This window comes from Trachypithecus francoisi, unplaced genomic scaffold (assembly GCF_009764315.1).
Source record: "Trachypithecus francoisi isolate TF-2019V2 unplaced genomic scaffold, Tfra_2.0 Lachesis_group5, whole genome shotgun sequence".
Taxonomy (NCBI): Eukaryota; Metazoa; Chordata; class Mammalia; order Primates; family Cercopithecidae; genus Trachypithecus; species Trachypithecus francoisi.
The window spans coordinates 59,932,407-59,956,621 of record NW_022681470.1 but is presented as its reverse complement, the minus strand read 5'-3'; the positions used below and the strand labels follow the sequence as shown (position 1 = coordinate 59,956,621).

Genomic DNA, 24,215 nt, shown 5'->3' with positions numbered 1-24,215 from the left:
GCTGGTTGGGAGATGCATGAATCCATCCTCCACCCATGAGGGAGGAAGGGCATTCCAATACAATTTCAGTTTTATCTTCAATAAGGGGGCTGGTAGTGGCGGGAGGTGGGGATTTTAAATGGAACTTTTTAAGATCTCGAAATGATACAGTTCCACTCACATATCAATTATCTACACTAATGAACAGAAGTAGCTATCCCAGCAGCAGCTAATATGAAATCCTTCCTGTTGACTCTGGATTGCATTTGCGGTATTGTGCAGCAGACGTGCCTTCCTGACTCTCAGTGAGCCTCAAGCCCGCTGAGCCCAAGGGAGATGCTGTGTTACAGAGGACCTGCAGTGTGGCAAAGGAAGCCTGTCTCACTCCAGGACAAGGCTGGTTTTATGCAGGAAACAAGGAAGTTAAATGTTGGCAGAAGATTGAAAAAAATAAAGGATGGTGGCCTGTGCCTGAATAGCCAGCAGCGCCCATTCTCTAAGGCCTGAGCCTCTGCTCCAAGAACGCTCCAGGTCCTTTGTTGCTTTCCCACACACACCCTGCCGTGTGGTCCTGCAGGGCCTGTGCCATGTGGATGTCGCCTCCTGACCTGGGCAGGGTGTTCCCTAACCACCCATCTTGAGAAAGCTTCAGTTTTCACAGCGACCCTACCCGACTCTTTCCTTATCCTTACTTGATGTTTTTAGATGGAAAAAGTCTATTTTGTTCTCTTTTAACAATGTAATAGCTGATACACACAAGACTATATGTAACATGCTCATTATGAAGCATATAAATGAAGTTAGCAACAGTGGACACCAACCAAGCTAAGCAGCAGAGCATTACCCACACTGTACTGTTTGCACACTGATGCTCACTGTCACCACACGTCTCCTACTGCCCCTCTAAAAGGGAACCACTATGCTGAGTTTTCTGACTATTCCTTTGGCTGTAAAAAACTGTTTTACACTTTTTACAATCATCCATGTATATTTCCCTAAACAATATATGATTAATTTTGTTTGGTTTTGAGTTTTGGTATCAAATTCCATGCATCTTTTAGGATCTGCATTCTTCATTTAACATTCTATGTCTCAGATCCCCCCAGTCACCTCTGCCAAGGGTGTTTTTTTTTTTTTTTTGAGACAGAGTCTCGCTCTGTCACCCAGGCTGGAGTGCAGTGGCCAGATCTCAGCTCACTGCAAGCTCCGCCTCCTGGGTTCATGCCATTCTCCTGCCTCAGCCTCCCGAGTAGCTGGGACTACAGGCGCCGCCACCTCGCCCGGCTAGTTTTTTGTATTTTTAGTAGAGATGGGGTTTCACCGTGTTAGCCAGGATGGTCTCGATCTCCTGACCTTGTGATCCGCCCGTCTCGGCCTCCCAAAGTGCTGGGATTACAGGCTTGAGCCACCGCGCCCGGCCGCCAAGGGTGTTTTATGGCGTGAATGATTCAGCCAGTCTCCTGCTCGTGAGGTTTTCCCTGAGCAGATATACACAGTGCTGCTCCCTGTTTCACTCTTCTTCACAGCTTGCATCACTATCCAATATTGTCCCTTTATTTGTTTACTTATTGAGACTGTCTTTTTTATCCCTATTGACATGGTTTGTTTACTGATATTATTCCTTTATTTGTTTACTGCCTCCATGAAGGCTTGCTTTCTTCACTTCTATATCCAGAGACTCAGGAAAGGCCTAATCCTTATATTTGCTCAATAAATGTTTGCTCATGAAATGGATGAAAGACCTTCGCTCAGTTCACCAGAGTGCCTCTGAGAGAGACAGCGAGAGGAAAAAGACTCACACTAATCTAGGTCTCATTATTCCCAGGAAAAGGGTAAGACTGAGGAGAAGGGCCAGGGATGCAGGGGCCACAGCCCTCCAGGGCTCCTCACCTGCCACCCTGAGAAACCAGAACAAGCAGCTAGAGGGTACTGGGTGGGGGCGGGGGGGCGCTCTGATGGGAGCAGAGAAACCGTATCCAGGGCTTTTCATGTGAAGAAGGACTCAGAGATTCCTGCTGGGGAGAGAACCTACTGGAAGAACATTGTCCTGAAGTTTTGGGAGCTGGTTCTAGACAGGGGAGGGAGTCTTACCTGAGCCCAGCTGCCCTCCTCACTGTCCTAGCAGGAACAAGTGCAGCGTGTTAGGGGAAACAGGCAAAGTCAAGAAACCTATCAGCTCTACCCTAGGCCCCATCAAGGAGAGGAAAAAGATGTCCCAGTATCTGGCTGGGTGACTGGGGAAAGCCTGTCGGGATGGTTAAGAGAGAACACAAGGTTGGTGTGTGCACCCATGTTTGCAGTGAGGCAGGGCAAATGTGTGTGTGGCAAAAACACACACCTCCCAGGCTTGACCGGGAGCCAGGCAAGATGCCCAGCTCTCCCAACACTCCCCATTCCTCCACCAGGGAGGAAGCACAAGGGCAGAGACCCTGTGGTTCAAGTCCATAGCAGGGCAAAGCCCTCCCCAGCCCAACTCTCCTCCACTGCAGCACACCAGTGGCCCAGGGCAAGCTTGTGACCTCCTGGGAAGGACCACACATATACAAACTGCTCCCAGCCTCAACCCTCTCCCGACAACCCTCCACCCTAAGAGCAGATCACACCTCAGGGATACCAACCTCACATGAGATCGATGGCAGCGCACTCTGACTGCCCACAGCCTTTCCCTCATCCTTGTGGGAGTCATCAGTCCCAACCCCAGGCCCAGGGCCAAAGACCAAGGGCCAGACTCACTGTTTTAGTAGATGTTTCCAGAGTTTCCATCTCTTCATGGGTGACCCAGACATTCCCAGAAGACTGTAGGCAGAGAGGAAACCCAGCTGGTCCTGGGTGTGGGTTCCCAGGATCCCCATCAGGCTGGGAGCCCAAAGGACAAGGACAAAGCTCCCTCCCCGAGTCCTCCAATGGGCCCAGCCCACAGCTTGCACACTGTCTAGCTCTGAGCAAGTGGACAGCAGAAGCCACATCTCTGTTATCATCATATCCACGATGCTTAGCACAGTGCCTGGCACATAGGAAGCGCGCGATAAATGTTTCCCGGATGATTAAGAATGCACGGTGCTGACCTGGAATGGGGCTGATCCAATCATGGAGATGGCCAATAATGAAAGATTCCACCCCAGGGGCCCGCGAAACAGTCTGCATTCTTGTGTTGATTGAGGTTAGAGGACCAAGACAATATTCACAAATGCCCTCTTCCCTTTGTTTCCCCCAACCTGGCAACCATATAAAACCCCAGAAAACCCATCCTGGAAACTGCCCAGAGACCTGGAAATTTTGGCAGAGTAGGGATGGGGAGATGGAGCCCCATGGGTGGTATGTGAGAGGCAGGGAACCAAGGCTGCTGGGATCCTCCTAGAATCAACGTCATATCCTCCTGAAGAGCAGGGAGAGCCCTTTGTGAGGATGGGAAGGAAGGGGCAGGGCTCAATGCTGCCATCTTCCCAAAGCCCAACAGGAGACTTTGCAAACTCTGTTGCAGGACCTCTGAAAATGTCCTGGGCAAGGGAAGGGCCACTCACAGTCCTGGAGGTGGGCGGAGCAGAGGGGCTGGTCAGTGACACCATCTCCTGAATGGCCAGGCGGAGCTTGAGCCGGTGCAGGGCATTGCTGATGCCGATCTCCCGCTGGATCTCTGTGTCCGACAGAGCGGACATGATGGCACCACTCTTGACGTTGGCTCGGCAGGCTGCCACGTACCAGGCAGGCATCCCCACCCAGAGCTGCAGACACCAGGCATAGGGAGGTAATTCAAGGCCTGGGCCCTACCACCAAGAGTTTGGCAATAGCAAGGGGCATGCAGGCCTCATCCACCGACTCGAATAGCAAATGCAGACCATAGGAATGTGGAGGTCATCAAATCCTCACTCTCCCATTTTACAGATTAAAAGCAGCATCAACTCTGTCCTCTGACTGGTATGTGTGTGTGTTGGGGAGGGGGAGGGGGGCTAAATGCTAGGTATGGCACATGTGCACTTGGCAGGGAAGAAACACACTGTAAAAGTTCTAGGACATCACCCCTCTGCCCACCCCAAACATCCTTCCCTCCAGACCCCTGAGAGGACTCCCTTTGCTCAGGCTTACCTCCAACCAGGAGACCACAGTAGGACCATCCCACTGGGCAAAGGGCATTCCTTTCCTGCGGGCATCTTCAAGCAGCTGGTGTCTTGTAAGAAGAGGAACAACAGACTCACTAGTTCTTCCTTCTCTCTTAACTGTTCTTGCTCCAGGGACCACTGGGCCGTGCAAGAGCTGGACACCCACAACCCTTGCTCCCCACCCTGGACTTCCTCTGCTCTGCTCTTCCTTCTTCTGAAGAAGAAGTATGACAAGAAATGGGGCAGGAACACCTCCACCCCCAGAGGGCAAGGAGTTCTCTGTTTGCTTGTGACCTGACATTGACTTAGATTTCAATCTGCCCTGCCAGAGACCCACAGGACCCAGGTCACTCTCCCATAACTCCCTTGCCTCCTTCTCCCTAGGCTTATCCTAAGAACCTCCTCCCAGCCCTGCTGTGCCCATATGGACCAGGCCAACTCAGTTCAGGAAGGGCCTTGCTGGGGTCTGGGTCCCTGAGCTCAGTTTCACAGCAGCCCAGGGGAAGGGAACTGCGTAGGGGGCTGGGCCCCATCCTGGCAGAATCTGGCCTGTGGCTCTTACTTCTTCTTTAGCCGCCGGTCCTTCTCTGCCTGGGTCCCCAGCTTGGCAGGCACCATAGGCTCCTGCATACTGAACTCGGAGTCTGTTAGCAGAACTACAAGGAAAGAGATGCGTGTATCAGCCAACCCCTCTGCCTCTCCTCCCTTGCCTGGATCAGGGGTGGGGAACAGAAGCAGCAGGAGGCTCCTTAGCAGAGGACAACCCATGGCCTGACGGGAGCATTATTTCTGGAGCTTCTGCTCAGTGTCCCTGCATCCAGGCAGTCTCAGATAATGGCATCAAGCAGGTCATCCCCAGTTCAGAGAGTCTCCCTGGGAGCCTCAGCCTTGGGTGTTTTCCAGCCAGATGGACCCAAATTATCCCACCCTGGAATCCTAGACAGAACCTGTCCTTCCTCCAAGCCAAGGTGCAAAGGAAACCCAGAGCCCCGAACACAAGTGGGCTACAAGACTCAGAGAGAAGAATGACCCTGGCTTGGGTCAGGGGTGGGGAAATCCACACCCTGAGAGCTGCATCTCTGGGCCTCCTTCTCTGGGTGCATTCACTTGCACAAAACCATAAAGGACATCATGCAGAGTTCTGTCTTCTATTAAATATTTCCTTGAATTGATGCTAGAACCCTACAGAATTCATGGCCAGAGGCAGAATCTTAGAATTCTTTTAAGCCCTGGTCACCCCCACATAGTACACAGTACACAACAAGTGTGGGTAACCCAGAAACGAATCTGAGGTGCTGTCTCAGTTTTAGGTGCCAGCATGGTGTGGAGAGCATCGGAAATCATAAGGTTTCATCCAAAATGCTTCTTCCCCTGATCAAACCTTTCAGCTTCCCCTGTCTGTGGCCAGCTCCACAACTCCCTTCACCCCTGGGGACTGGGGCAAGGAGCTGGACTTCATTCTCTGGGCTGACACTCCCATATTGTGAGCGGAAGTGGCCATGTTCCTCCTCCCTGTTCCCAGATCACCCCTTTCCTTCACACACAGACCTCTCCCCGTCTCAGCGAATTCCTCTTTCTCTGACCTCCTCCTCTCATGCTCTCCCTCCTCCTCCTCCTCAGCCAGCTAGCTATCTTCTGATTCACATCTTCCTGAGGTGCAGAAAGGTCTAATTATGCATTGGGGTCCAAAGGTTCCTTTATTCTAGTTGATGAGTTCCTCCCCTGCACAAAATTCATCAATGCTCCCACTGCCTCAGGGGAACTTTTAAACTAAAACAGATGCTGCAAGACCCTTACAGCTGGCCCCAGCCTAGCTGTCCAGTCCCATCTCCGCAATCCTCCCACCCTCCTTCTTCTCAACTCTGGACAGACATAAGTACATACCAACCTCTCACACCCACAAGCCTTTGCCTTTCCCAGGCCATCCCCTTCCTCCACACACAGACCTCTCCTTGGCTCAGCTAATTCCTATGTGGCCTTCACACTTTAGCTCAGATGTCGCTACCAAAGAAGGCCACCCCTGTTGTCCCCACCATTCCATAGCCGAATTCTGAGTCCCACAAGCACCCTGGGCACATTTCTATCAATAGATTGTTCTGGAATTGTCTCTTTACTTCTTCCTTTTCATTAGACACTGAACTCCTTGAAGGAATGAACTATTGGTCAGCATCTGTTACTAAGACATACAGTAGTTACTCAATAAATGTTTGTGGAACAAATGACTGAATAGGTAACAGAAAGAAAAGGTGGAGGAACAGGAAAGAAGAGAGAAAAGAAGAAATAGAAGAGAGGGGGCAGATGAAAGCTAACATTTATTGTGTACTCACCACATGCCAAGCATGTACTAGACCTTTATACATCATAGAGGTGATAATGATGCCACACTTGCCTAAGAGCTTCCTTGAATTTAATGTCTACAAAGCTATAACTAGGTGTTACCACATTTTGAGTCCCAGAGGCCAGATGTACCCAGAAATAAGTTCTAATCAAGAACTGACTCTTCTAAAGAAACAACCAAGAGATTTCTCCTGAAGGTCCCGAGCGCAGTACATCAGAAAATCTCCAAATTGAAAGAAACCCCAGATGCCCAATCTTTCACTCAATACAGGAGATCTTTCCACAGCATGCCAAATAAAGCCATGTAGCCACTTCCTGACACTTGTAGAGGCAGAAGCTTACCCCCTCATAAGGCAGTCCATTCCACCATGAATAGCTCTAACTGAAAACTGCTTCTGCAGATCTCAGGTCACCTGCCTGGGGCTTCCCCCAACTGGTCCCTCGGATGCAGGCAGAGAAGGCCAGTCCAAGTATACCTTCCTGCTTCTGATGCCCCAATGCCCGCCCAGACCTCCGTTAGGAAGGGAACAGAGACCATGGCCTGTGGCTCCATCCCGACTCAGCTGGATCAGCCTGCCCTTCTCCTTCTTCCCAAACAGGCGGCCAATGGAAGACTTGATGCCCTTGCGCTTGGCGCCCTTGTGCAGGGAGTCCTGGCTGCTGCTGTTGCTGCTGCTGGGGTTGCTGCCCTGATCCTCCAAGGCACTACAGGGTGACAGCCAGAAGGAGACAGAATAAGAAGAAACATACTTAAGTGACAGCAGGAAAGATGGAAGTTAGACCTCAGGAAGAACTTCTATTAAGTGTCAGAACTGGGATGGGGGCAAGGGAGACACAGGAACTCCCTTCCCTGATGGTGTTTCAAAGAGAAGTAAGACATTCAGGAAACTGGGACAGGAGAGATGTGGTGTCCCTGCAGAGGCAGAGGAAGGGAGGAGAGGACCCTGTGGATGGAGAGACTGGAGGTAGGGTCTGCTCCACTTACCTCTTGCCTTCTTCCTGGCTCAGGGCTGGGTGGCCAAGCTTCTCTAGCCGCAGCGTCCTGGGTGAGGAAGGAGGAGAAGTCTCACATTTTATGGTGGCTTTATCCTCTCGGTTCTCTTCCCGAGACACTGGCGACTGAACAGACAGTGGAGCCGTCAGGGGATAGAGGGAGAGATCTCGGGCCTGTCTACCCAGCCCAGAAGAGGTGGAGGAGCGTGGAGAAATGCAGTGGGGAGGTCCTGGGTGCCTCTCTGAGTTCAGACTCAGACTCAAGGGCCCTGGGGGAGGAAGCCGAAAGGAAAGGGTATGGGAGCAGTGAACCCATTAGTACCTGGGCCATCAGGCAGCACTCACCAGCAGCTTCCTCCTATGCTTTCTTAAGTCACTGGGCTGCAAGAGAGAGGGATAGGTAAGCTTGGACTTAACCTCTCCGTGCCCTAGAGCCAACCCCAGGGGAGCCCAGTAGTCTTAGGATGAGAAGATAGGATTCAATGCCTCACACAGGCCCAGAGAGAATATCACACCAGAGGAAAAAAAAAAAAAAAAAAAAAAATTCTGGCTTAGAAAAACAAGCCAGGGCTTATTTTTCTGAAAGAAAGGAAGAGGTGAGGGCAGTGGGTGAGTTTCTTTAGCAGTCTGGGCTCATCCAAGGGAGAGGGCAAAGAAGATATTACCTAGGCCCTTCCCAAACCCAGGACAGGTTGGTGGCCTGACATGTCGGGGTCTGCACACATCATGGGAAGAAGACGGCAGGCCCAGCTGAGAGCACATGAGTCCTACCATCCCTTAAAACCTCCCCCGGTGCAGGGCCCAGTGACGCCAGGCCTGCTCCTCAGCTGCCTCTCACCAGGGTCATGACCCCCATTCGGTCCAGGTCCTGGGCAGCACTGCGGGAGGTGAGCTTAGGTGTGGAGCGGCCGCTGAGTGGTGGGGACGCGCTGGCCAGGGACAGGGCTGTCAGAGAGGTGGGGATGGAACCGCGCTTGCGCAGCTGCTTCAGGTTTAGGGCCTCCATGCTGCCACTGGTCACACGTGTCTCAATCTCCTCCGCCCGGAGCTCCGTGGACTCCTTCTCTTCCTGAATCATCCTGGAAGGGAGGCAAAACCAGATCTCACCATGAGACCCAGCCAGGACCAGGGCAGCATGGGCCGATGCCTGCACTTGCCACCAAGGACTACATGCATTGTACACAAGGCCTGGCAGGCAGGCTTTGTCTGTCCCACTGGAGCTTAGAAATATGTCTCCTTGTTAGCTTGCCTGCTCCCTCCGTTTAACAAAAGCAGCTGCTGGGGAAGGAGGCAGTTTGGTTAGTGGAACATAAACCATCCTGAAAATCAGAATTCTTGACCTACCCCTAACTACAGGGGTGGCCTTGAGTCAGGTATTTTGCTCTCTGTGCCTCAGTTTCCCAACATATGCAATGTCTGAAGTGGTATAAGTCAGCAGTTTCCAAGTGTAGGACTTTTAAATGATGCTGACCCCTGATGGGGTTTTCCCTGTTCCACAGAAAAATGAGAGAAATAATGAAAATGGTGCACGTGTGTGTCTGGAAGGCACTGAGCAAGGAGTGCACGCACATACACACACACACACACACACACACTCCAGTAAAGATGCCCACTCCCTTTCACAAAGAAGGACTTGCCTTTATTCTGAGTATGTCTTTCTTACTTCAGGAATGTTAAAATGTCCTTTCTTTTGCAAAATGATTGTGATAATAGATAGTCCTTATAATTAATGTTTTACTTCGCAAAATAAAAAGCTGGTGGTCCTATGTTTGTACCTTTCTCTGTGTGTGTGTGTGTGTTCTCTGTAACTGGTCTGTGCAATACACTGAACCATTGAACTGGATGTCCTGTACAGTTTATAAAGCTCTGATACACTCCAGCTCAGATATTGCCCTGCTGTTTGTCATCAACATTAATAAACTCATTAAAAAGGCACAATAGAATGAAGGTTTTCACAACTTTCCCTGTCACTGTTTCGTTTGATGCCTCATTAGGGACAGGAAGCATGGTGCAGTGGACCAAGTTCAGACTTGAGTTTGAATCCTGGCTGTGTCACTTCTGTGTGACTTTGGGCAAGTCACTTAACCTCTCTGAGTTTCTGTTCCCTTGTCTGTAAAACAGGGATCATGCTGTCTACCTCAGGCACTGTGATAAGATGGACAGTGACATTTACAAAGCTCTCACCCTGAGCTGGCCTCAGTAAGCAGGAGCTACACTCTTAGTGGTTATGATCAGCTGCAGGGCTGCAGGAACACAGCGTGCATCCTCCTGAGCCCAGCCACATCGCAAGCCCTGAGAGGGGAGGTGAAGCCTGAGAAGTCCACTGAGGCCCTGCTCCTCTCACTCCGGCACTGGGCCAGCAGGCCTGATGACCCACAGAGGGTCCCTAAATTGTGGTATTCTAAGTTGCAGGTGTAAGAGATGAGCAAACCCATATAGGATTTTTCCAACACAAAGGGCCCCCCTGCCCTTCAAGGCACTCCCCAAGCCCTCCGGCCATGCCCTAACCTGATTTCCTCATTGATGGCATCCAGCTGCTCCTGCAGCATCATGGCCAGGGTCTGGGCATCTGAGTGGCCGCTGGGGGAGACAACGTCCGCAGAGCCCACCAGACCCCCTGGCTCATCCTCATCTGCGTCGGAGATCTCAGGGTCACTGTCAAAGGCAGGGGTGGCTGCCGGGGCCAGCATCCCAGGCAATGGAGAAGTCTCCCAGTCCTTAGCAAAGGAGGAGGGTAAAGGAGTCATAATAAGACACCCAGATAACTGCAGAGCAGGACCCTCCCTACCTCTACCCAGCAGCACTGGCATCTCCTGGGAGCTTGTTGGAAATGCAGAATCTCCGGCCATACCACCAGACCTACCGATTCAACTTCTGCATTTTAACAAGACCCCTGGGTGGTTTTTTGTTTTCTGTTTTTGTTGGTCTGTTTCTTGAGATGGAGTCTTGCTCTGTCACCCAGGCTGGATTGCAGTTTTGCGATCTCGATCTCGGCTCACTGCAACCTCCGCCTCCCGGGTTCAAGCAATTCTCCTGCCTCAAACTCCTGAGTAGCTGGGATTATAGGCACATGCCACCATGCTACCACGCCCAGCTAATTTTTTGTGTTTTAGTAGAGATGGGGTTTCACCATGTTGCGCAAGTTGGTCACGAACTCCTGAGCTCAGGCAATCTGCCCACCTCAGCCTCCCAAAGTGCTGGGATTACAGGCGTGAGCCACCATGCCCGGCTGACCCCTGGGTGATTTGTTTGCACATTATATTCTAAGAAATACTGCTCTGTTAAGAAGAGAGTCCAGGCCGGGCGCGGTGGCTCAAGCCTGTAATCCCAGCACTTTGGGAGGCCGAGACGGGCGGATCACGAGGTCAGGAGATCGAGACCATCCTGGCTAATACGCTGAAACCCCGTCTCTACTAAAAATACAAAAACTAGCCGGGCGAGGTGGCTGGCGCCTGTAGTCCCAGCTACTCGGGAGGCTGAGGCAGGAGAATGGCGTAAACCCAGGAGGCGGAGCTTGCAGTGAGCTGAGATCTGGCCACTGCACTCCAGTCTGGGCGACAGAGCGAGACTCCGTCTCAAAAAAAAAAAAAAAAAAAGAAGAGAGTCCAGAGACAGACTGCTTTGGTTTGAATCTCAGCTCCACGAAATACTAGTTGTGCAACCACAGGAAAATTGTTTAACCTCTCTGTACCTCAGTTTCTTCATTTGTAAAATGGGGATGGTAAGGTACTTACCTCATAGATAGCTGTGAGGATCAAATGAGGAAAATACATGTAAAGCCCTTAGCACAGTGCCTGGCACAAAGCAAGCACTATATAAAAGCTATCACTTTCCATTCACACACACTCAAAGGCTGACTACACCCAGGAAGCCAGAAAGGCCAAGCAGGCCTGACTAGACATTCTGCAGAGTTTCAGCTCGTCACAGGAGAGTTCGGCCAACCCCGAGAGGTGGCCGCTTCTCTGAAATCATCCTACAAACCTATCCAGCGGGCAAAGGCCCAGAAGAGGGGAAGGCAAAGAACTGGGCTGGGAGAGCCAGAAGAGCAGAGAAGGAAGAAAGGGGGCCAGGGACAGAAAGGTACTCTAACACCCATCCTCTATGACCCAAGCCTCCTAACTCCCCCTCAAGGCTCCTGCAGCCTCTCAGCTCCTGGACAGCTGCTATGTTCTTATAAATAGAAAGAGTAAAGAAGTCAGGGGAGAAAGAAAAAGAGGCGCCTTCAGATTGTGACTCCCCCATCAGACTAGGAGTTTCTTAAGAGCAGAATGAATCTTCCCCGGAGACTAGGAGTTCCCTCTTTCTCCATCTATATCTTCTAATGCCCCAGTGCTCTAAATGATATTTAGAGGACCTGGACTCAGAACAGAACATGACGAATAATTGCACTTTCCCAAAAGATCGAACTCGGCATTTTTCTGCCCCATATCTTTCCTCATTCTCCCCTAATCTCCCTAGGCAGACTCAGACAGCATGAACGCACAGCCGCTTCTCGGAAAACTCCAGGTGCCATCCCAAGGGCCAGTTAACCTGTCATCCCTCCCTCATCTCCCCCATGAACCACAGCTTTTGTTCCAGAAAGTTTGCCAATTCCATCTTACCCATGAAGCACCGCCCCCGCTCCCCACGCCCGACCACCAGATACACACGCCTGCACGCCCAGGCACACGCACACACACTTCAGTGGGGCCTCAGGGACTGTTGGCTGCCTGCCAGCCCCCACCTCTTGCCCACCAGGAGGCCAAGGCAAGGGGGGGGCACAGCTGTTGCAGCTGACGATGGTCTCAACCCCAGGGCTGCAGCTGTCGTTGACACAGGGGAGGGAAGGGGAAGGATTTGCCCCATACACCAGCCGTCTGCGTAACTGGAGCCAGGCACGCGGCCGAATTGACCCCAAACTCCCTGAGGAGATCCCTCCACCCCCTCACCTTGGCAGACTCTTCCCTCAATGCCGAGTAGCGGCGATGCACGCCTGGGGGTGCGTGTGTGGTTGTGCCCAGGGAGAACCGCACGTCTGCTGCACTGCCCATGTGCGACCTTGAGCGGTGATGGGGGAGAGAAAAGACAGGCCCTGAAGACTGAGAGCCCCAGCTCACACCCAGTGGGCCCAAAGAGTCAAGGGATCTTCAGCTCAGAGAAGAGACGTCTTAGCAGGACACGGAGCTGTCATAAATGCCTGAAGGGCTGTTGTGTAAGCAAGAGAGTAGACGTATGCCCCGGTGCCCCAGGGGTCAGACTGAGCCGGGGGAGAAAGTTCCAGAGAGTGGCTTTCCATCTGGCATAAGAAAGATCTTCTAATGGCAAGGGTTGGCTTATGATGCAACTGGTGGCTTTTAAAAAGTTGAGCTCCCCATCAAAGAGGTATTCGAGCAGAGGCTCTCTGGCCATCTGAAACACATGGCGCAGGAGGGCTCCAGGCACTGGGAGAGGTTGGAAAGGATGATGTCTATAGGTCCTTTTCACTCTGAGCGTGTTTGTTTTTTGGTCTTCTACCCAGCACTTTTCCTTGGGTCTCCCCATAATCTGGACCGAGTCCCTGGTTAAAATTCAAGCCAGGCATACCCTTATGCCTAGAAAGCTTTAGGAGGCCCTGACACTGTCAGAAACACAAGCTAGAGAAAATACGTTGACTGCCCCAAGAGTCTATTCCAACCCTGAGATTTTAGAACCCAAGCAACAATCCCCTGGAATATCTGAAAGCCTCCCCAGTGATACTTCTTCCCTGTGCCTTTCTACTTGGAACCCTTAAGGGAATCCAGAATGAAGGGACACATTGTCTATACAGACCATATGAGGTCGCTGGATAGACAGGGAAGCTCCTGCATATTCCCCTTTTCTCCCTGCAACTCAGCCCCAATTCCATGATGTATCCAATGATTCTCTAGTCGAACCCAAGCATTCCCAACCATTAAAAAAAAAGCCAAGCAGTGGCAAATGGCTTGGTGTACTGTTGGCCATATTTTACTAATTGAGGGGTTGTCTCTTCTGGTCAGGATGGGAGAAGTAGGAGAAATCCCAACTACTGTTACCTGTCTCCATCCTCTGCTTCTCTTCACACCCATATACAATAATTCCTCGTGAACATGGAGATGGTACTTAAAGGCTCTCCCACCCCAGACACCCGCGGGCTTATCTTCTTCAAGCTCAACATCCCCTTCTCTATTTCAAGCACTGCCCCTCCACACACATCCATATGCATATTTCCATTAACCTTTCTTCACTGTAGTTCATCCCATTTCCCTGATAGAGCAAGCACATGATCAAAGGGAACGGCAAGGGTTCTGATCTAAGAGACTTTGGTTTGGAGAGAAAACAGCCAAGAGCCATGAACCTTGAGTGGCACCATCCACTTCAGTCTCCTCTGTCTTCACCCCACCTCTGTGGCCTGGGTACTGAGGACAGGCTCGAGGTCTGAGTTCAATACCCATTGCTCCACAAAATGTGGGGAAAAATCCAGAGGTTCCCTAAACATGGGCCTAATTCAAGCATTAGGAGGTAAGCTCCATCTCTTACAATGGTTTCAAGAAAAGGGATGCCAAGACCATAGGATCGCCATAGCATCTCAACTTCCAGTAAGGAAGTTTCTGATGCTTCATTCCAATCTCTCCTGCTGCCTTTCTGTCTGCTGCCTGAACTTGGGTGGTCCTTGACTCTCAAGAGAACTGGAATGAGTGGCTCTCCCTACCAGTGGGCCTGTGGGACAGGGCTAAGCAAGGGATGTGCAGGCCTCTCTCAGGGGTGTGCCCTCTGTCAAGGAAGCAGAAACCATGGCCTATGTCCTACCACAGCGGGGACAGAGCACTGACTGTCTGATGACTCACCTCTCAGCAGCCCTCAGAGGACAGGTGTTCCCTCCCAAACTGCCCAAGTAAGCTGGGTGACTTTGACCAAGTTCTCTGAGCCTCAGTGTCCCACCCTGAACAGGAGGAGGACCCTGAGGTCCTGGGCAGTCTTTTGTTGGAAGGAAGTCTCCTTCCGTAGGGTCCGTCAGGACCCCGTCCTGGCATGCCCAGCCTCCGGCGCTGCAGTACCTGGAGTGCACGCCATCCACAAACGGCCCCCCTCGGCCCTTCAGCTGGTCCACCTCTTGGCGCAGCTTCTCAATCTCTTCAGACAGGCGGCCCTGTGCCAGCAGACCCGGGGTGGGGGTGGGGGCCAGGGAGGGGCAGAGAGGGAGGGTGGGAGTCAGAGAGGGACAAAGAGGACAGCAGAGTTGGGGAGATGCTGAAGAATGTATTGCAAAGTCCAAAGCCAGGGGCCCCAAGCCAGGCCCACAGACGACACCAAAAGAGAAGAGGTCCAACCGGAGAGTGAGTAGAAGGATGGGCAGAGGGGCAGGGCCAGGAGGGCGTCTGTCTGGGGAGGGCTCTGCTAGTCTAGGCCTCCTGACGCCTCACTAATGCACAAACGCACAGCAGATGAGGCTGGGCAGCAAGAGGGCCCCAGCACCCTCTCAGACCTCACAGACACTGCCAAGGCCAGGACGGAGGCAAATCCTCCCAGAATCACCAGGCTCTGGCTGCACCAGGGTTTGAAGCTCCCTCCAAATCCTGGGGTGGAGCCCCTCACTGGGCCCTGCCTCTCTGCTGTCCACCTCTGCCCTACGCTTCTGGCCTCAGTTTCTTCTTTACCTGTGGGCAGTGATGCACCTACTATGATGGGCTCTAATAAGAAATCACGGAATAACGCATGTAGTGCACTAACATATGCACTAACACTGCCGGGTATCAGAGCAGCAGCGCTAAAAGCAGGGTGTCCTTTCCTTCCTGCAACCCGGCCCTCCCAGGCTGGGCAGGGCTGGCCTCAGCCGGGTACCTTGTGGTGGTGCTGCTCCTCAATCTGCCGCTGGGAGCTCTCCAACTCCTGGATCAACGTGTTCTGGAGGAGAGCAGCCGTGAGCCAGGCCCCTGCCTTCCTCTCCCAATCCAGACCTGAGCCTCCGGGTGTGCAGTCTCAGTCCCTCCTCTCCAGGCTGGCTACCCACCCCAGTGAGATACCACCTGCGCCCATCGCAGTCCCGCCTCCCCCCACCCCGCCACACCCAGCACTAACTTCTCACATCCCAACCCCGCCCCTCCAGGCACCTTCTCCTCCAGAGCTGCCATGCGCTCCTTCAGGTGGAGCTGTAGACGTTCGTTGGACTCGCTGAGCAGTCGGTCCACTGTGTCCGACAGCCGCTTGTTGTGGTCCTCGTTCATCTTTTCCCGCTGGCGCACCTGCACAGCCACCTGCCTCGCACCAGGCCACCCTCCTAGGGAGGACCACCCTCTCCCACTGGGGTTTGACTCCCTCCCCTGTCCTCTTCTCATCCTCTGGCAGCACCTCTCTCCACTCTCCTGACCACCTCCCCCTCACCTGCCAGCCTCCTCCCACTCTCTGTGACTGTGTCCCTGGCCAGGCCCTTCCTCCATGCCCCTTCCACAGACTGCCCTGGGAGCCTGTCCTGGGGGAAGGAGGGGACCTGAGGGCCCAGCCGGGTGCCCTCACCCGTGCCAGCTCCTGGTTCTTCTCTTCCAGCTGTCCCTCCAGCTGCCGCAGGTGCTCCTCAATGTTGCCATGCCGTTCTTCAGCCTAGGGGCAGGGATGGGTTGGTGCAGCCCGCAGATCTCTGTTCCTCCTGCTCAGGCCCCATATCCCCTGCACCCTGGTGCCAGGGTGGCCCTGGAGATCATGGCCCCCGGTATCAATGAAGTTCAGCCTCCACTTATCAACTTGGAGCAGGACCACCATCCCCATTGCCTTTCTTCCCAGGTACTTCAATACCTGCCAGGTCTCCCCTGCCTCCTCCTCGCTCAGGCCTAGCCCTAAAACATCCTGGAGCTAGCAGTTCAAGAGACTGTAAAAAATCCTTCCAGAAAAAGCTCCACTTGAAAGCATGAGCTACCATAAACCTCTATGCCTCCAGATGGATAGAACCACACTGAAGAGCATGGACTCATGCCATACTGCCTGGGTTCAAATCCTGGCTCCCTCTTACCATCTGTGTGACCTTGGGCAAGTTACCAAACCTCTATGTGCCTTTGTTTCCACAACTGTAAAATGTGGGTAATAATAGCACCCAAGCCCACTGGACCATCACAAAGACTAAATGAAATAATCCAAGGCAAACACTGAGAACATAGTAAGCACTCAACAAATGTTAGCCTCGCATGGTTACAGCTCTGCTGTTAAACCAGCCCAGGTGTAGTAGTCTCCCTTTCCAGTCATGGGTGTCCAGAGATGGAGAGCCTACTGTCTCTGCTGGCAAGATATTCTAGAGAGCCACATCTCTTACAGCCAGGAAATCCTTCTTTAAACTCCTCCTGCGATGACTCGCTTGACTATATTAATCATTTCAGCCCAGGCCTTCATGTCAGCTTTGGGAGATACTAAAGCTGACTGCTAAGCAGCCTACACATAACATCCTCTGCTGTGATTTCAACCCAATCCTTCATTCATCGAGGCTGGAAAGACCTCCGAGACCATCCCGTCTAACTCCACCATAGTGATAAGGACACTGAGGCCCAGTTAAGGGAGGGGATGACTTTTCCCAGGTCACAGAGACAGTCAGTGGCAGAAGCAGTCTTGGTCCTGGGTCTGCTGCGACACAGCCAGGCTGCGGGTTCCATCCTCGAAGCAGCTGAGCTGCACACTGGCTGGCCAGCCTCTCTCCCTTCTGAGCACTGTGTCTGGTGCTTCCTAAACACCGGTTTCCTTCTCGCCACAGGTTCGAAGATCCCATATGAGGCTAACCAGCTGAAAATACTCCTAAATTATTTTGATTAACCCTTGCATGTCTACATCCATGCATTTACCTGGTTCTTCCGGAACCTATTATGTTTTCAGTCAGCACACCTCTCAGGAATTACTACTTCATAAAGTATCCATTAAATAAAATTATATTCTCTTTTCTTCATCCTAAAACTGCAGGCTTCAAACAACCAGGGGCAGTCCCTAGATCTAGAAGCTTCAGTGTGGCAATGAAAGATGTACTCAACCTAACTCTCACCTCTTTCCCCTTCAGGGATATATACACCATATCTCTTCCAGGGTTTCATCCTTCCAGAGATGAAATTCCTAACCTTTCTACTCCAGCCCCAAGTGAAAGAAAGTATTCACCACAACAGTGTAGAGGATTAAAAAAAAAAAAAACACTTTGCATCAACGTAGTTTCTTCTCCTTCAAGTACTTTTATACCCCTTCTTATGAGATTGTCACATCCCTGCAGGGTGATGAGGACAGGGATTACTCTTCCAACTGACAGGCACAAGGCAGTGTGCTCCCTGGAATCACACGGTGGGAGGCAGTTTCCTGGCTCCTGGCCCAGTGCACCTCCTACGCACTCCCTTCCCTGCCTGGCTCCCTGAGAGCTCAGAACATGGAGGACAGAGGCAGATCCCAGGCCCCTGGCCCACTTGCCTTGGTGAGGGCTGCAATTCTCTGGGCCAGCTCAGCCTCCACCTCTGGCAGCGTCTCTGCCTTGCGCATCGTCTGCTGCAGCTTCTGCTCTGCCACCTCCAGCAGCTCCTGCAGGTGTCGGGCCTTCTCCTCACACTAGCAATGTGGGGGCGGTGAAGTGATTCAAAAGGGAGCTCTGAAGCCCCCACCCCCACCCCAGCCTCAGCAGAGAGCAGAGGACAGGTCAGAAGCAGCAAGGGACAATCTTGGTTGTTGGCTGCCCGAGATGCCTGACTTCCCCTTTCAAAGGGTGACCTGCAGGACTCCAGGGGCTCAGCTACCACCAGTAGGTTCACGAGGACACCTCCAGGGCTAAGTACAATGCCTATGCCCACCACACCCCGAGGAGGTACCTGGCGGTGCAGGGACTCCTTGTTGGCCAACTCATTCTCCAGCTTGTCATTGAGGTCATGGATGGATGTTGCCTCACGCTGAGCAGCCAGGTAGCGCTTCTCCAGTGTAGTAATCCGCTCTTCCATGTCCTCCTTCTGGGCCAGAGCCTGGGAGAAGAGGGGAAGAGAGGGATGGTCACCAGCCTTTCCTTGCCCCTGTCTATGTCTCCCCACTCACACCTGGCTGACTGGAACCCATTAAGGGGCATGAGCTACACTCCCCTGTCAGTTTCTGGCCTTGGCCTACCCTTTCCATGACTGCCCCCCACAATGGAACAAGGCAAGTAGGCAGGTGTTCAGTCTCACGCCCCAGAGCCCTTGCCTGGCTCTCCCTCCACACCCTCCACAATAAGGTCATGGAGCAGGCTTGCGCCCTCACACACCTCCCGGAGGTCCCGCTGATGCTTGCTGCTCAGCTCCTCCGACCTGATGAGGTCCCGGCGGGCCGTGCCCAGGTCCTCCTCGAGTTCAGTCACGGTTGCTGTCAGGGTAACCAGTCGCTCCCGGGCCTGGCTCAACTCAAAGTTCTGCTTCTCCAGGAGCTCCTGCAGCTCCTCCACCCGGCCCGCATCCTCCTCCAGGGATAGGGACAGAGAGCCCTGTGAGTACAGGAGCATCCCACCCACCCCACTCCCCTATCCCAGGGGATGGGAGGAGGAACAGCACACCCAGAGCGAGTCACAGCTCTGCCCCCAACATCACATCACTCCTCTGGCTACAACTGCCTCCCTCTGGGCCCCAGGAGGTCACTCCTGACAATGACCAAACACCTTGCTATCCTGTGTCTCTCTTGAAAAACAAGTTTCTAGTTGTATCTGTTATGCCAGCCTCTTGTAACCCAGAAAGGGGCATGACTGGGGAAACAAAGGCTCAGAGAGAGAAGGAATCTTGCCTGATGCTGCCACACAAGGCAGATGTCACACAAAAATACTAACACAAGTCACACAAATCTACTAACAACTCAAGTAGATTCAAGCGTACAATGTGCCCAGCATGTGTTGAGCACTAAAATAAAAATCTACAGATTTCATTGCAAACGGGGTAGGGAGAAGAAGAAAGGAGAAGGGGAAATATTGGAGAAAGCCCCAAATTTAATTCAAGCAGTTGGTCTACTGAACTAAGGCAGGGCCAGGCCTCCAACCTCCCACCTTGGGGAACACATAATCCCAGCTACACAGTTCCCCATGACCTACCTTCCACAGGCGTTTGGGCCCCAGCTCCACAGTCCCCTCCTCTTCTGCCGCTCCATCCAGCACCCCTGCCCCCTGCTGCAGGGCAGACACCTGTAGGGCACAGGTCCCACGGCAATGAGTCAAAGAGAAGAGAACCTCCCATACATTCCAGACCCTTCCAAAGCCCCTGATTTAGTTAAAAAGTGTCTCCTATAAAGAGGTGCTGAGCCTAGCCTTGCCTAGCAGCTTCCAGCCATGGCAGGGAGAAATCCGATGAGAAACAGAATAGGGCACAGGGGTGAACCAGCCTGGACTTCCAGTAGCTGCAGATAGAGAGTGAGCAGGCAGCTTACCTGCTGGTGGGCACCTGCCAGCTGCTCCTCCAAGGTGGTGACTCGCTCCAGCGCTGCCCGGAGCCGCTCTCGCACCTGCTCGAGGTAAGGGGAGATGGAGGAAGAAAGGGGGACCCCACTTGAGTCAGGCTGGAAGAGCCTGGGCTTGGTCTACCATCACTGAGCACAAGGCAGTGAAGGGCCTACTAAGAAGCACATTTGCAAGAGGGAGCCTAAAAGGAGGACCTTGAAGTTAAGACAATGTTTGGAGGGAGCCAGTATTCCCTAAATACCAGCTGCGGAAATCTCAGAGAAGGGATACATGGGAGGCTCCAGGGCAGCCTGGCTGGATGTGGGGGCTGGCAGGCAGGTGGGCACCTTCTCATCCAGGGCCTTGTGGTGCTCAAACAGTGACTTGAGGGCCTTCAGCACCTCCACCTCACTGGAGACCCCTGAAGGTGACTGGGCCTGGCGCTTCACCACTGTCATCCGCAGTGACCGTTCATGGCGGGACACCAGGCACTCCAGATGTTCCAGAAGCAGCTGGCAGGGAGCAAGGGAGGGTGAGAGGGAGGGCTGTAAGCATGTGCCCCAGGAGCTACAAGCAGGGTCCACGTGGTCCTCAAGCAGACATGAGTACAGCCATCCTACTGTGAAAACACTGAAATACTTCCAAATGGGCACAGAGCTGCTGCCCCAGCTGATACTACCCAAGCTGGCTGCCCCGGCCTCTCCCCAGCACCCTGAGCTTTCTGTGAACCAGCAACTACAGGTGAAGAGCCCAGCACTGGTGGTTAAATGATGTAATTCTCACCCCAGGATGGGAGACAGGAGGAGGGAAGGATGGGGCTTGAGCTAGGACTGTGCCTGGCCCCACTCTTGCCTGCTCTCTTGCTCAAGGTGTTCACAACACACCCCCACACATGCACACACACACACGCACACGCACACACACACACAAAAACAAGGTCATCCCCACTTACCCGTGTGTTATTCCGTTCTGCTTTCAACTCTGATATCTCTTCCTCCCGCTCTAGAAGCTGTTCCCGACACATGCTCAGCTCCCGGGTTAAGGTGGCAAATTCCTGAAAACCCCCAAGGCCCCTCAGTGCTTGGGGATTCACCCCCAAAGCAGTGTCCTGTACGCGCAAGTCAGCGATGGGATCCTCTCACCCATCCCTTACTTCCACTACCTCCCCCACAAAATCCCAATCCATCCACACTGCACGTCAGTAAACCTGTAGCTAGCATGTGCTTCTCCATAGGGGTCCACATCTCTGGGTCCTCCATTCATTCCATGTGTTAGAATCCAAGGGAACAGAGTTGTACACAAGAGTGAGAAAGTCACTGAGTCTGCTCTGCAGACCCTTCCCCATCCAGCTACCAATATGACCAGATCACATCCTCCCTCCCACTTGGCATTTCCATTTCTCCAGGAATTCAATGATATTTCTTTTAGAAACTGATGGAGGGGAGTTTCATTTCTGGTTTGGTGGAGTAAAGTCCAAACAGAAACTGATGGATATGAAAGAGGGAAGAGAAGGCCTGGCACAGTGGCTCATACCTGTAATCCCAACACTTTGGGAGGCTGAGCCAGGCAGATCACCTGAGGTCAGGAGTTCGAGACCAGCCTGGCCAACATGGTGAAACCCTGTCTCGGCTAAAAATACAAAAATTGGCCAGGCGTGGTGGCGCACACCTATAATCCCAGCTACTCCAGAGGCTGAGGCAGGAGAATCACTTGAACCCGGGAAGCGGAGGTTGCAGTGAGCACCACTGCACTCCAGCCTGGGCGACAGGGTGAGCCTCCATCTCAAACAAACAAACAAATAAATAAATAAATAAGGGAAGAGAAAGAGATTTTGAAGATAATGTCTGCATGAGTGCCCCAGGGAGCTCTTCCAGTCCTATCCCAGGGCTTTGCAAATTGCAAGTAGTGGGTGAAATAAGCAGATCAAAGGACCTACCTACATAGGAGCAAGAGAGCATGCAGACCTGCCCAGTCAGGCTTTCTAGGAGCCCTGCTCAGCCAAGCAAGGGCTGTGTCCCAGCTCCCAATGCCAAGGCACTTGCCCTGACTTTACCAAATATCTATGTACCAAGTATCACTTCTAGATGGATCCATTTCCACACTGTCAGCCCACCCTCCCACATCAGGACAAGCATACTGGGGTGACAGACTGCTCCCACATTCCAGGCTCATCATATCCTGTTTAGCTAAACATCACCTCCTTGCAGGGAGGTTTTCAAATGAGTGGCCCAAACTCTGTGAATATCCAAGGTCAAAGAGCAATGCAACAGGCCTCACCCCTGTCCTAACCTGAAGCCTCCCTCACACACCAAGCATTCATGACCAAAGGAAGAACTCCCAATCCCCTCTCATCACTCCAGACAGGGCAAAAGGGGCTAGAAGGGTTGTGGGAGGGGACAAGGGATAAGAGATGCCAGAGCATGAGAAACCATGAGCCTCTGACATTATTACTCAATTACTGCCTTTCTATCAGGGCCATGGCCAAAGGTGGTCAAGGTCAAGCATCTCATACTCCAGAAGCCCAGGCCTGATGCTGCCTCATCCCTCAGCTTATGCACAAACACAGTCACACTTTCACAGGCACACACACTCAAGTACACATGCTTGTACCCAGAGACAGGGCTTGACAGCCTGCCACCTAGCCCTACACATGACGCCACCATCAAAAGGCTGGTGCTACCCCCTCTCCTGGCTTCAAGCTCAGCAGCTGTCTTATCTCCCCCACCACAGGATATCTGTACCCTCCCTCCCACCTCTAACCTATCTGACACACTGCTATCTACAAATCTCCCAAAGCACAATGCTGTCTACAAACACAGGAGACAGAGTTTCCTCTGTCACCCAGGCTGGAATGCAGTGGCTCAATTTCAACTCACTGCAGCCTGGGCTCAGGTGATCCTCCCACCTCAGCCTCATGAGTAGCTGGGACCACAGGCATTTGCCACCATGCCCAGCTAATTTTTGGTTTTCTTGTAGAGATGAGGTTTTGTCACATTGTCCAGGCTGGTCTTGAACACCTGACCTCAAGCAATCTAACTACCTCAGCCTCCCAAAGTGCTGGGATTACAAAGTGCACCCAGCCTACAAATACAAACTTCTTATCCTGGTTTTCAAACTTCTCTCTCATGTCATTTCCATATTCCCTAAGACCCAGTCAACCTGGATCACCTGCTGTTTCTTTTTTTTTTTTTTTTTTTTTTGAGACAGAGTCTTGCTCTGTCACCCAGGCTGGAGTGCAGTGGCGCGATCTCGGCTCACTGCAAGCTCCACCTCCCAGGTTCATGCCATTCTCTTGCCTCAGCCTCCTGAGTAGCTGGGACTACAGGCACCTGCCACTAGGCCCGGCTAATTTTTTTTTTTTTTTTTTTTTTGTATTTTTCTTAGTAGAGATGCAGTTTCACTGTGTTAGCCAGGATGGTCTCGGATCTCCTGACATCGTGATGTGCCCGCCTCGGCCTCCCAAACTGCTGGGATTCCAGGTGTGAGCCACCACACCCAGCCTCACCTGCTGTTTCTAAACACCAGTGTGCCTTTCCAATATCATACCTTGGCTCAGTGGACTCCCTCCCCCTAGAAAACCTCTGTCACCACCTGATGAAATTGTAATCATCCTTCAAAGCCCATCTCAAAGGATAAAGCCTTGCTGGGAACTGTCCAGACTCCCCATGGGGAGGCTCTCTCCCTCTCCAGAAAGCCATTTGGAGGAGTGGTCAAGAACACCAACTTGGCCGGGCGCGGTGGCTCAAGCCTGTAATCCCAGCACTTTGGGAGGCTGAGACGGGTGGATCACGAGGTCAGGAGATCGAGACCATCCTGGCTAACATGGTGAAACCCCATCTCTACTAAAAAATACAAAAAAAACTAGACGGGCGAGGTGGCGGGCGCCTGTAGTCCCAGCTACTCGGGAGCCTGAGGCAGGAGAATGGCGTAAATCCGGGAGGCGGAGCTTGCAGTGAGCTGAGATCCGGCCACTGCACTCCAGCCCGGGCGACAGAGAGAGACTCCGTCTCAAAAAAAAAAAAAAAAAAAGAACACCAACTTGGGAGCCCATCATTCAACCACAAATATTGTGAGCACCTATCATGTACCAGGTCCTGTGCGGGTCACTGGGGATATAGTGAGAAGAAAGACACAACCCCTGCCCTCATGAAGCTTCAGTGCAGGAAGTCGAGTAGGCCTGGGATCAAATCTCAGCTCTGCCCCTGTTAGCTGTATGACCTTGAACAAGTTACCTAACCTCTCTGGGCCACATTCTCTGATCTGTAAGACAGAGGTAACAGTCCTCCCTCCAGGTGCTGGTATGAGAGTCAAATGAGTCAATGTATAGAAAGCACTTAGCCCCAGCCCATCAAAGGCAGCTATTTTTATCACTGATACTGTGCTTAATAACCCTCTTAGGCCTCTCTTATCTTCCTCTGCATTCTCTCCGGTCACATGGGTTACAT

The 24,215-nt window shown here is 52.5% G+C and overlaps 1 protein-coding gene across 10 annotated transcripts in view; it reads right to left on the bottom strand.

The window, feature by feature from the left end:
- PPFIA4 (PTPRF interacting protein alpha 4) overlaps positions 1 to 24,215 on the bottom strand; it is a 53,942-nt gene that overhangs the window by 14,652 nt on the left and 15,075 nt on the right. For 3 of the 10 annotated variants that reach the window (XR_004434201.1, XR_004434198.1, XM_033198947.1), the window contains exons 3-24: positions 20,723 to 20,824; positions 20,118 to 20,282; positions 19,761 to 19,835; positions 19,429 to 19,518; positions 18,619 to 18,810; positions 18,197 to 18,343; positions 17,805 to 17,939; positions 15,894 to 15,977; positions 15,491 to 15,622; positions 15,222 to 15,284; positions 14,438 to 14,529; positions 12,335 to 12,443; positions 9,915 to 10,123; positions 8,245 to 8,485; positions 7,752 to 7,787; positions 7,399 to 7,532; positions 6,949 to 7,118; positions 4,639 to 4,732; positions 4,063 to 4,144; positions 3,501 to 3,701; positions 2,713 to 2,775; positions 2,071 to 2,097 (exon numbers count right to left, since the gene is read on the bottom strand). Coding sequence is in view for 3 of the 10 variants with exons in the window: in XM_033198947.1 (XP_033054838.1) it covers positions 2,071 to 2,097; positions 2,713 to 2,775; positions 3,501 to 3,701; positions 4,063 to 4,144; positions 4,639 to 4,732; positions 6,949 to 7,118; positions 7,399 to 7,532; positions 7,752 to 7,787; positions 8,245 to 8,485; positions 9,915 to 10,123; positions 12,335 to 12,443; positions 14,438 to 14,529; positions 15,222 to 15,284; positions 15,491 to 15,622; positions 15,894 to 15,977; positions 17,805 to 17,939; positions 18,197 to 18,343; positions 18,619 to 18,810; positions 19,429 to 19,518; positions 19,761 to 19,835; positions 20,118 to 20,282; positions 20,723 to 20,824 (2,643 nt within the window). In the remaining 7 variants the exon portion in view is untranslated. The remainder of the gene's footprint in view (positions 1 to 2,070; positions 2,098 to 2,712; positions 2,776 to 3,500; positions 3,702 to 4,062; positions 4,145 to 4,638; positions 4,733 to 6,948; positions 7,119 to 7,398; positions 7,533 to 7,751; positions 7,788 to 8,244; positions 8,486 to 9,914; positions 10,124 to 12,334; positions 12,444 to 14,437; positions 14,530 to 15,221; positions 15,285 to 15,490; positions 15,623 to 15,893; positions 15,978 to 17,804; positions 17,940 to 18,196; positions 18,344 to 18,618; positions 18,811 to 19,428; positions 19,519 to 19,760; positions 19,836 to 20,117; positions 20,283 to 20,722; positions 20,825 to 24,215) is intronic. The other 7 variants (XR_004434199.1, XM_033198948.1, XR_004434200.1 and 4 more) reach the window with 5 other exon arrangements.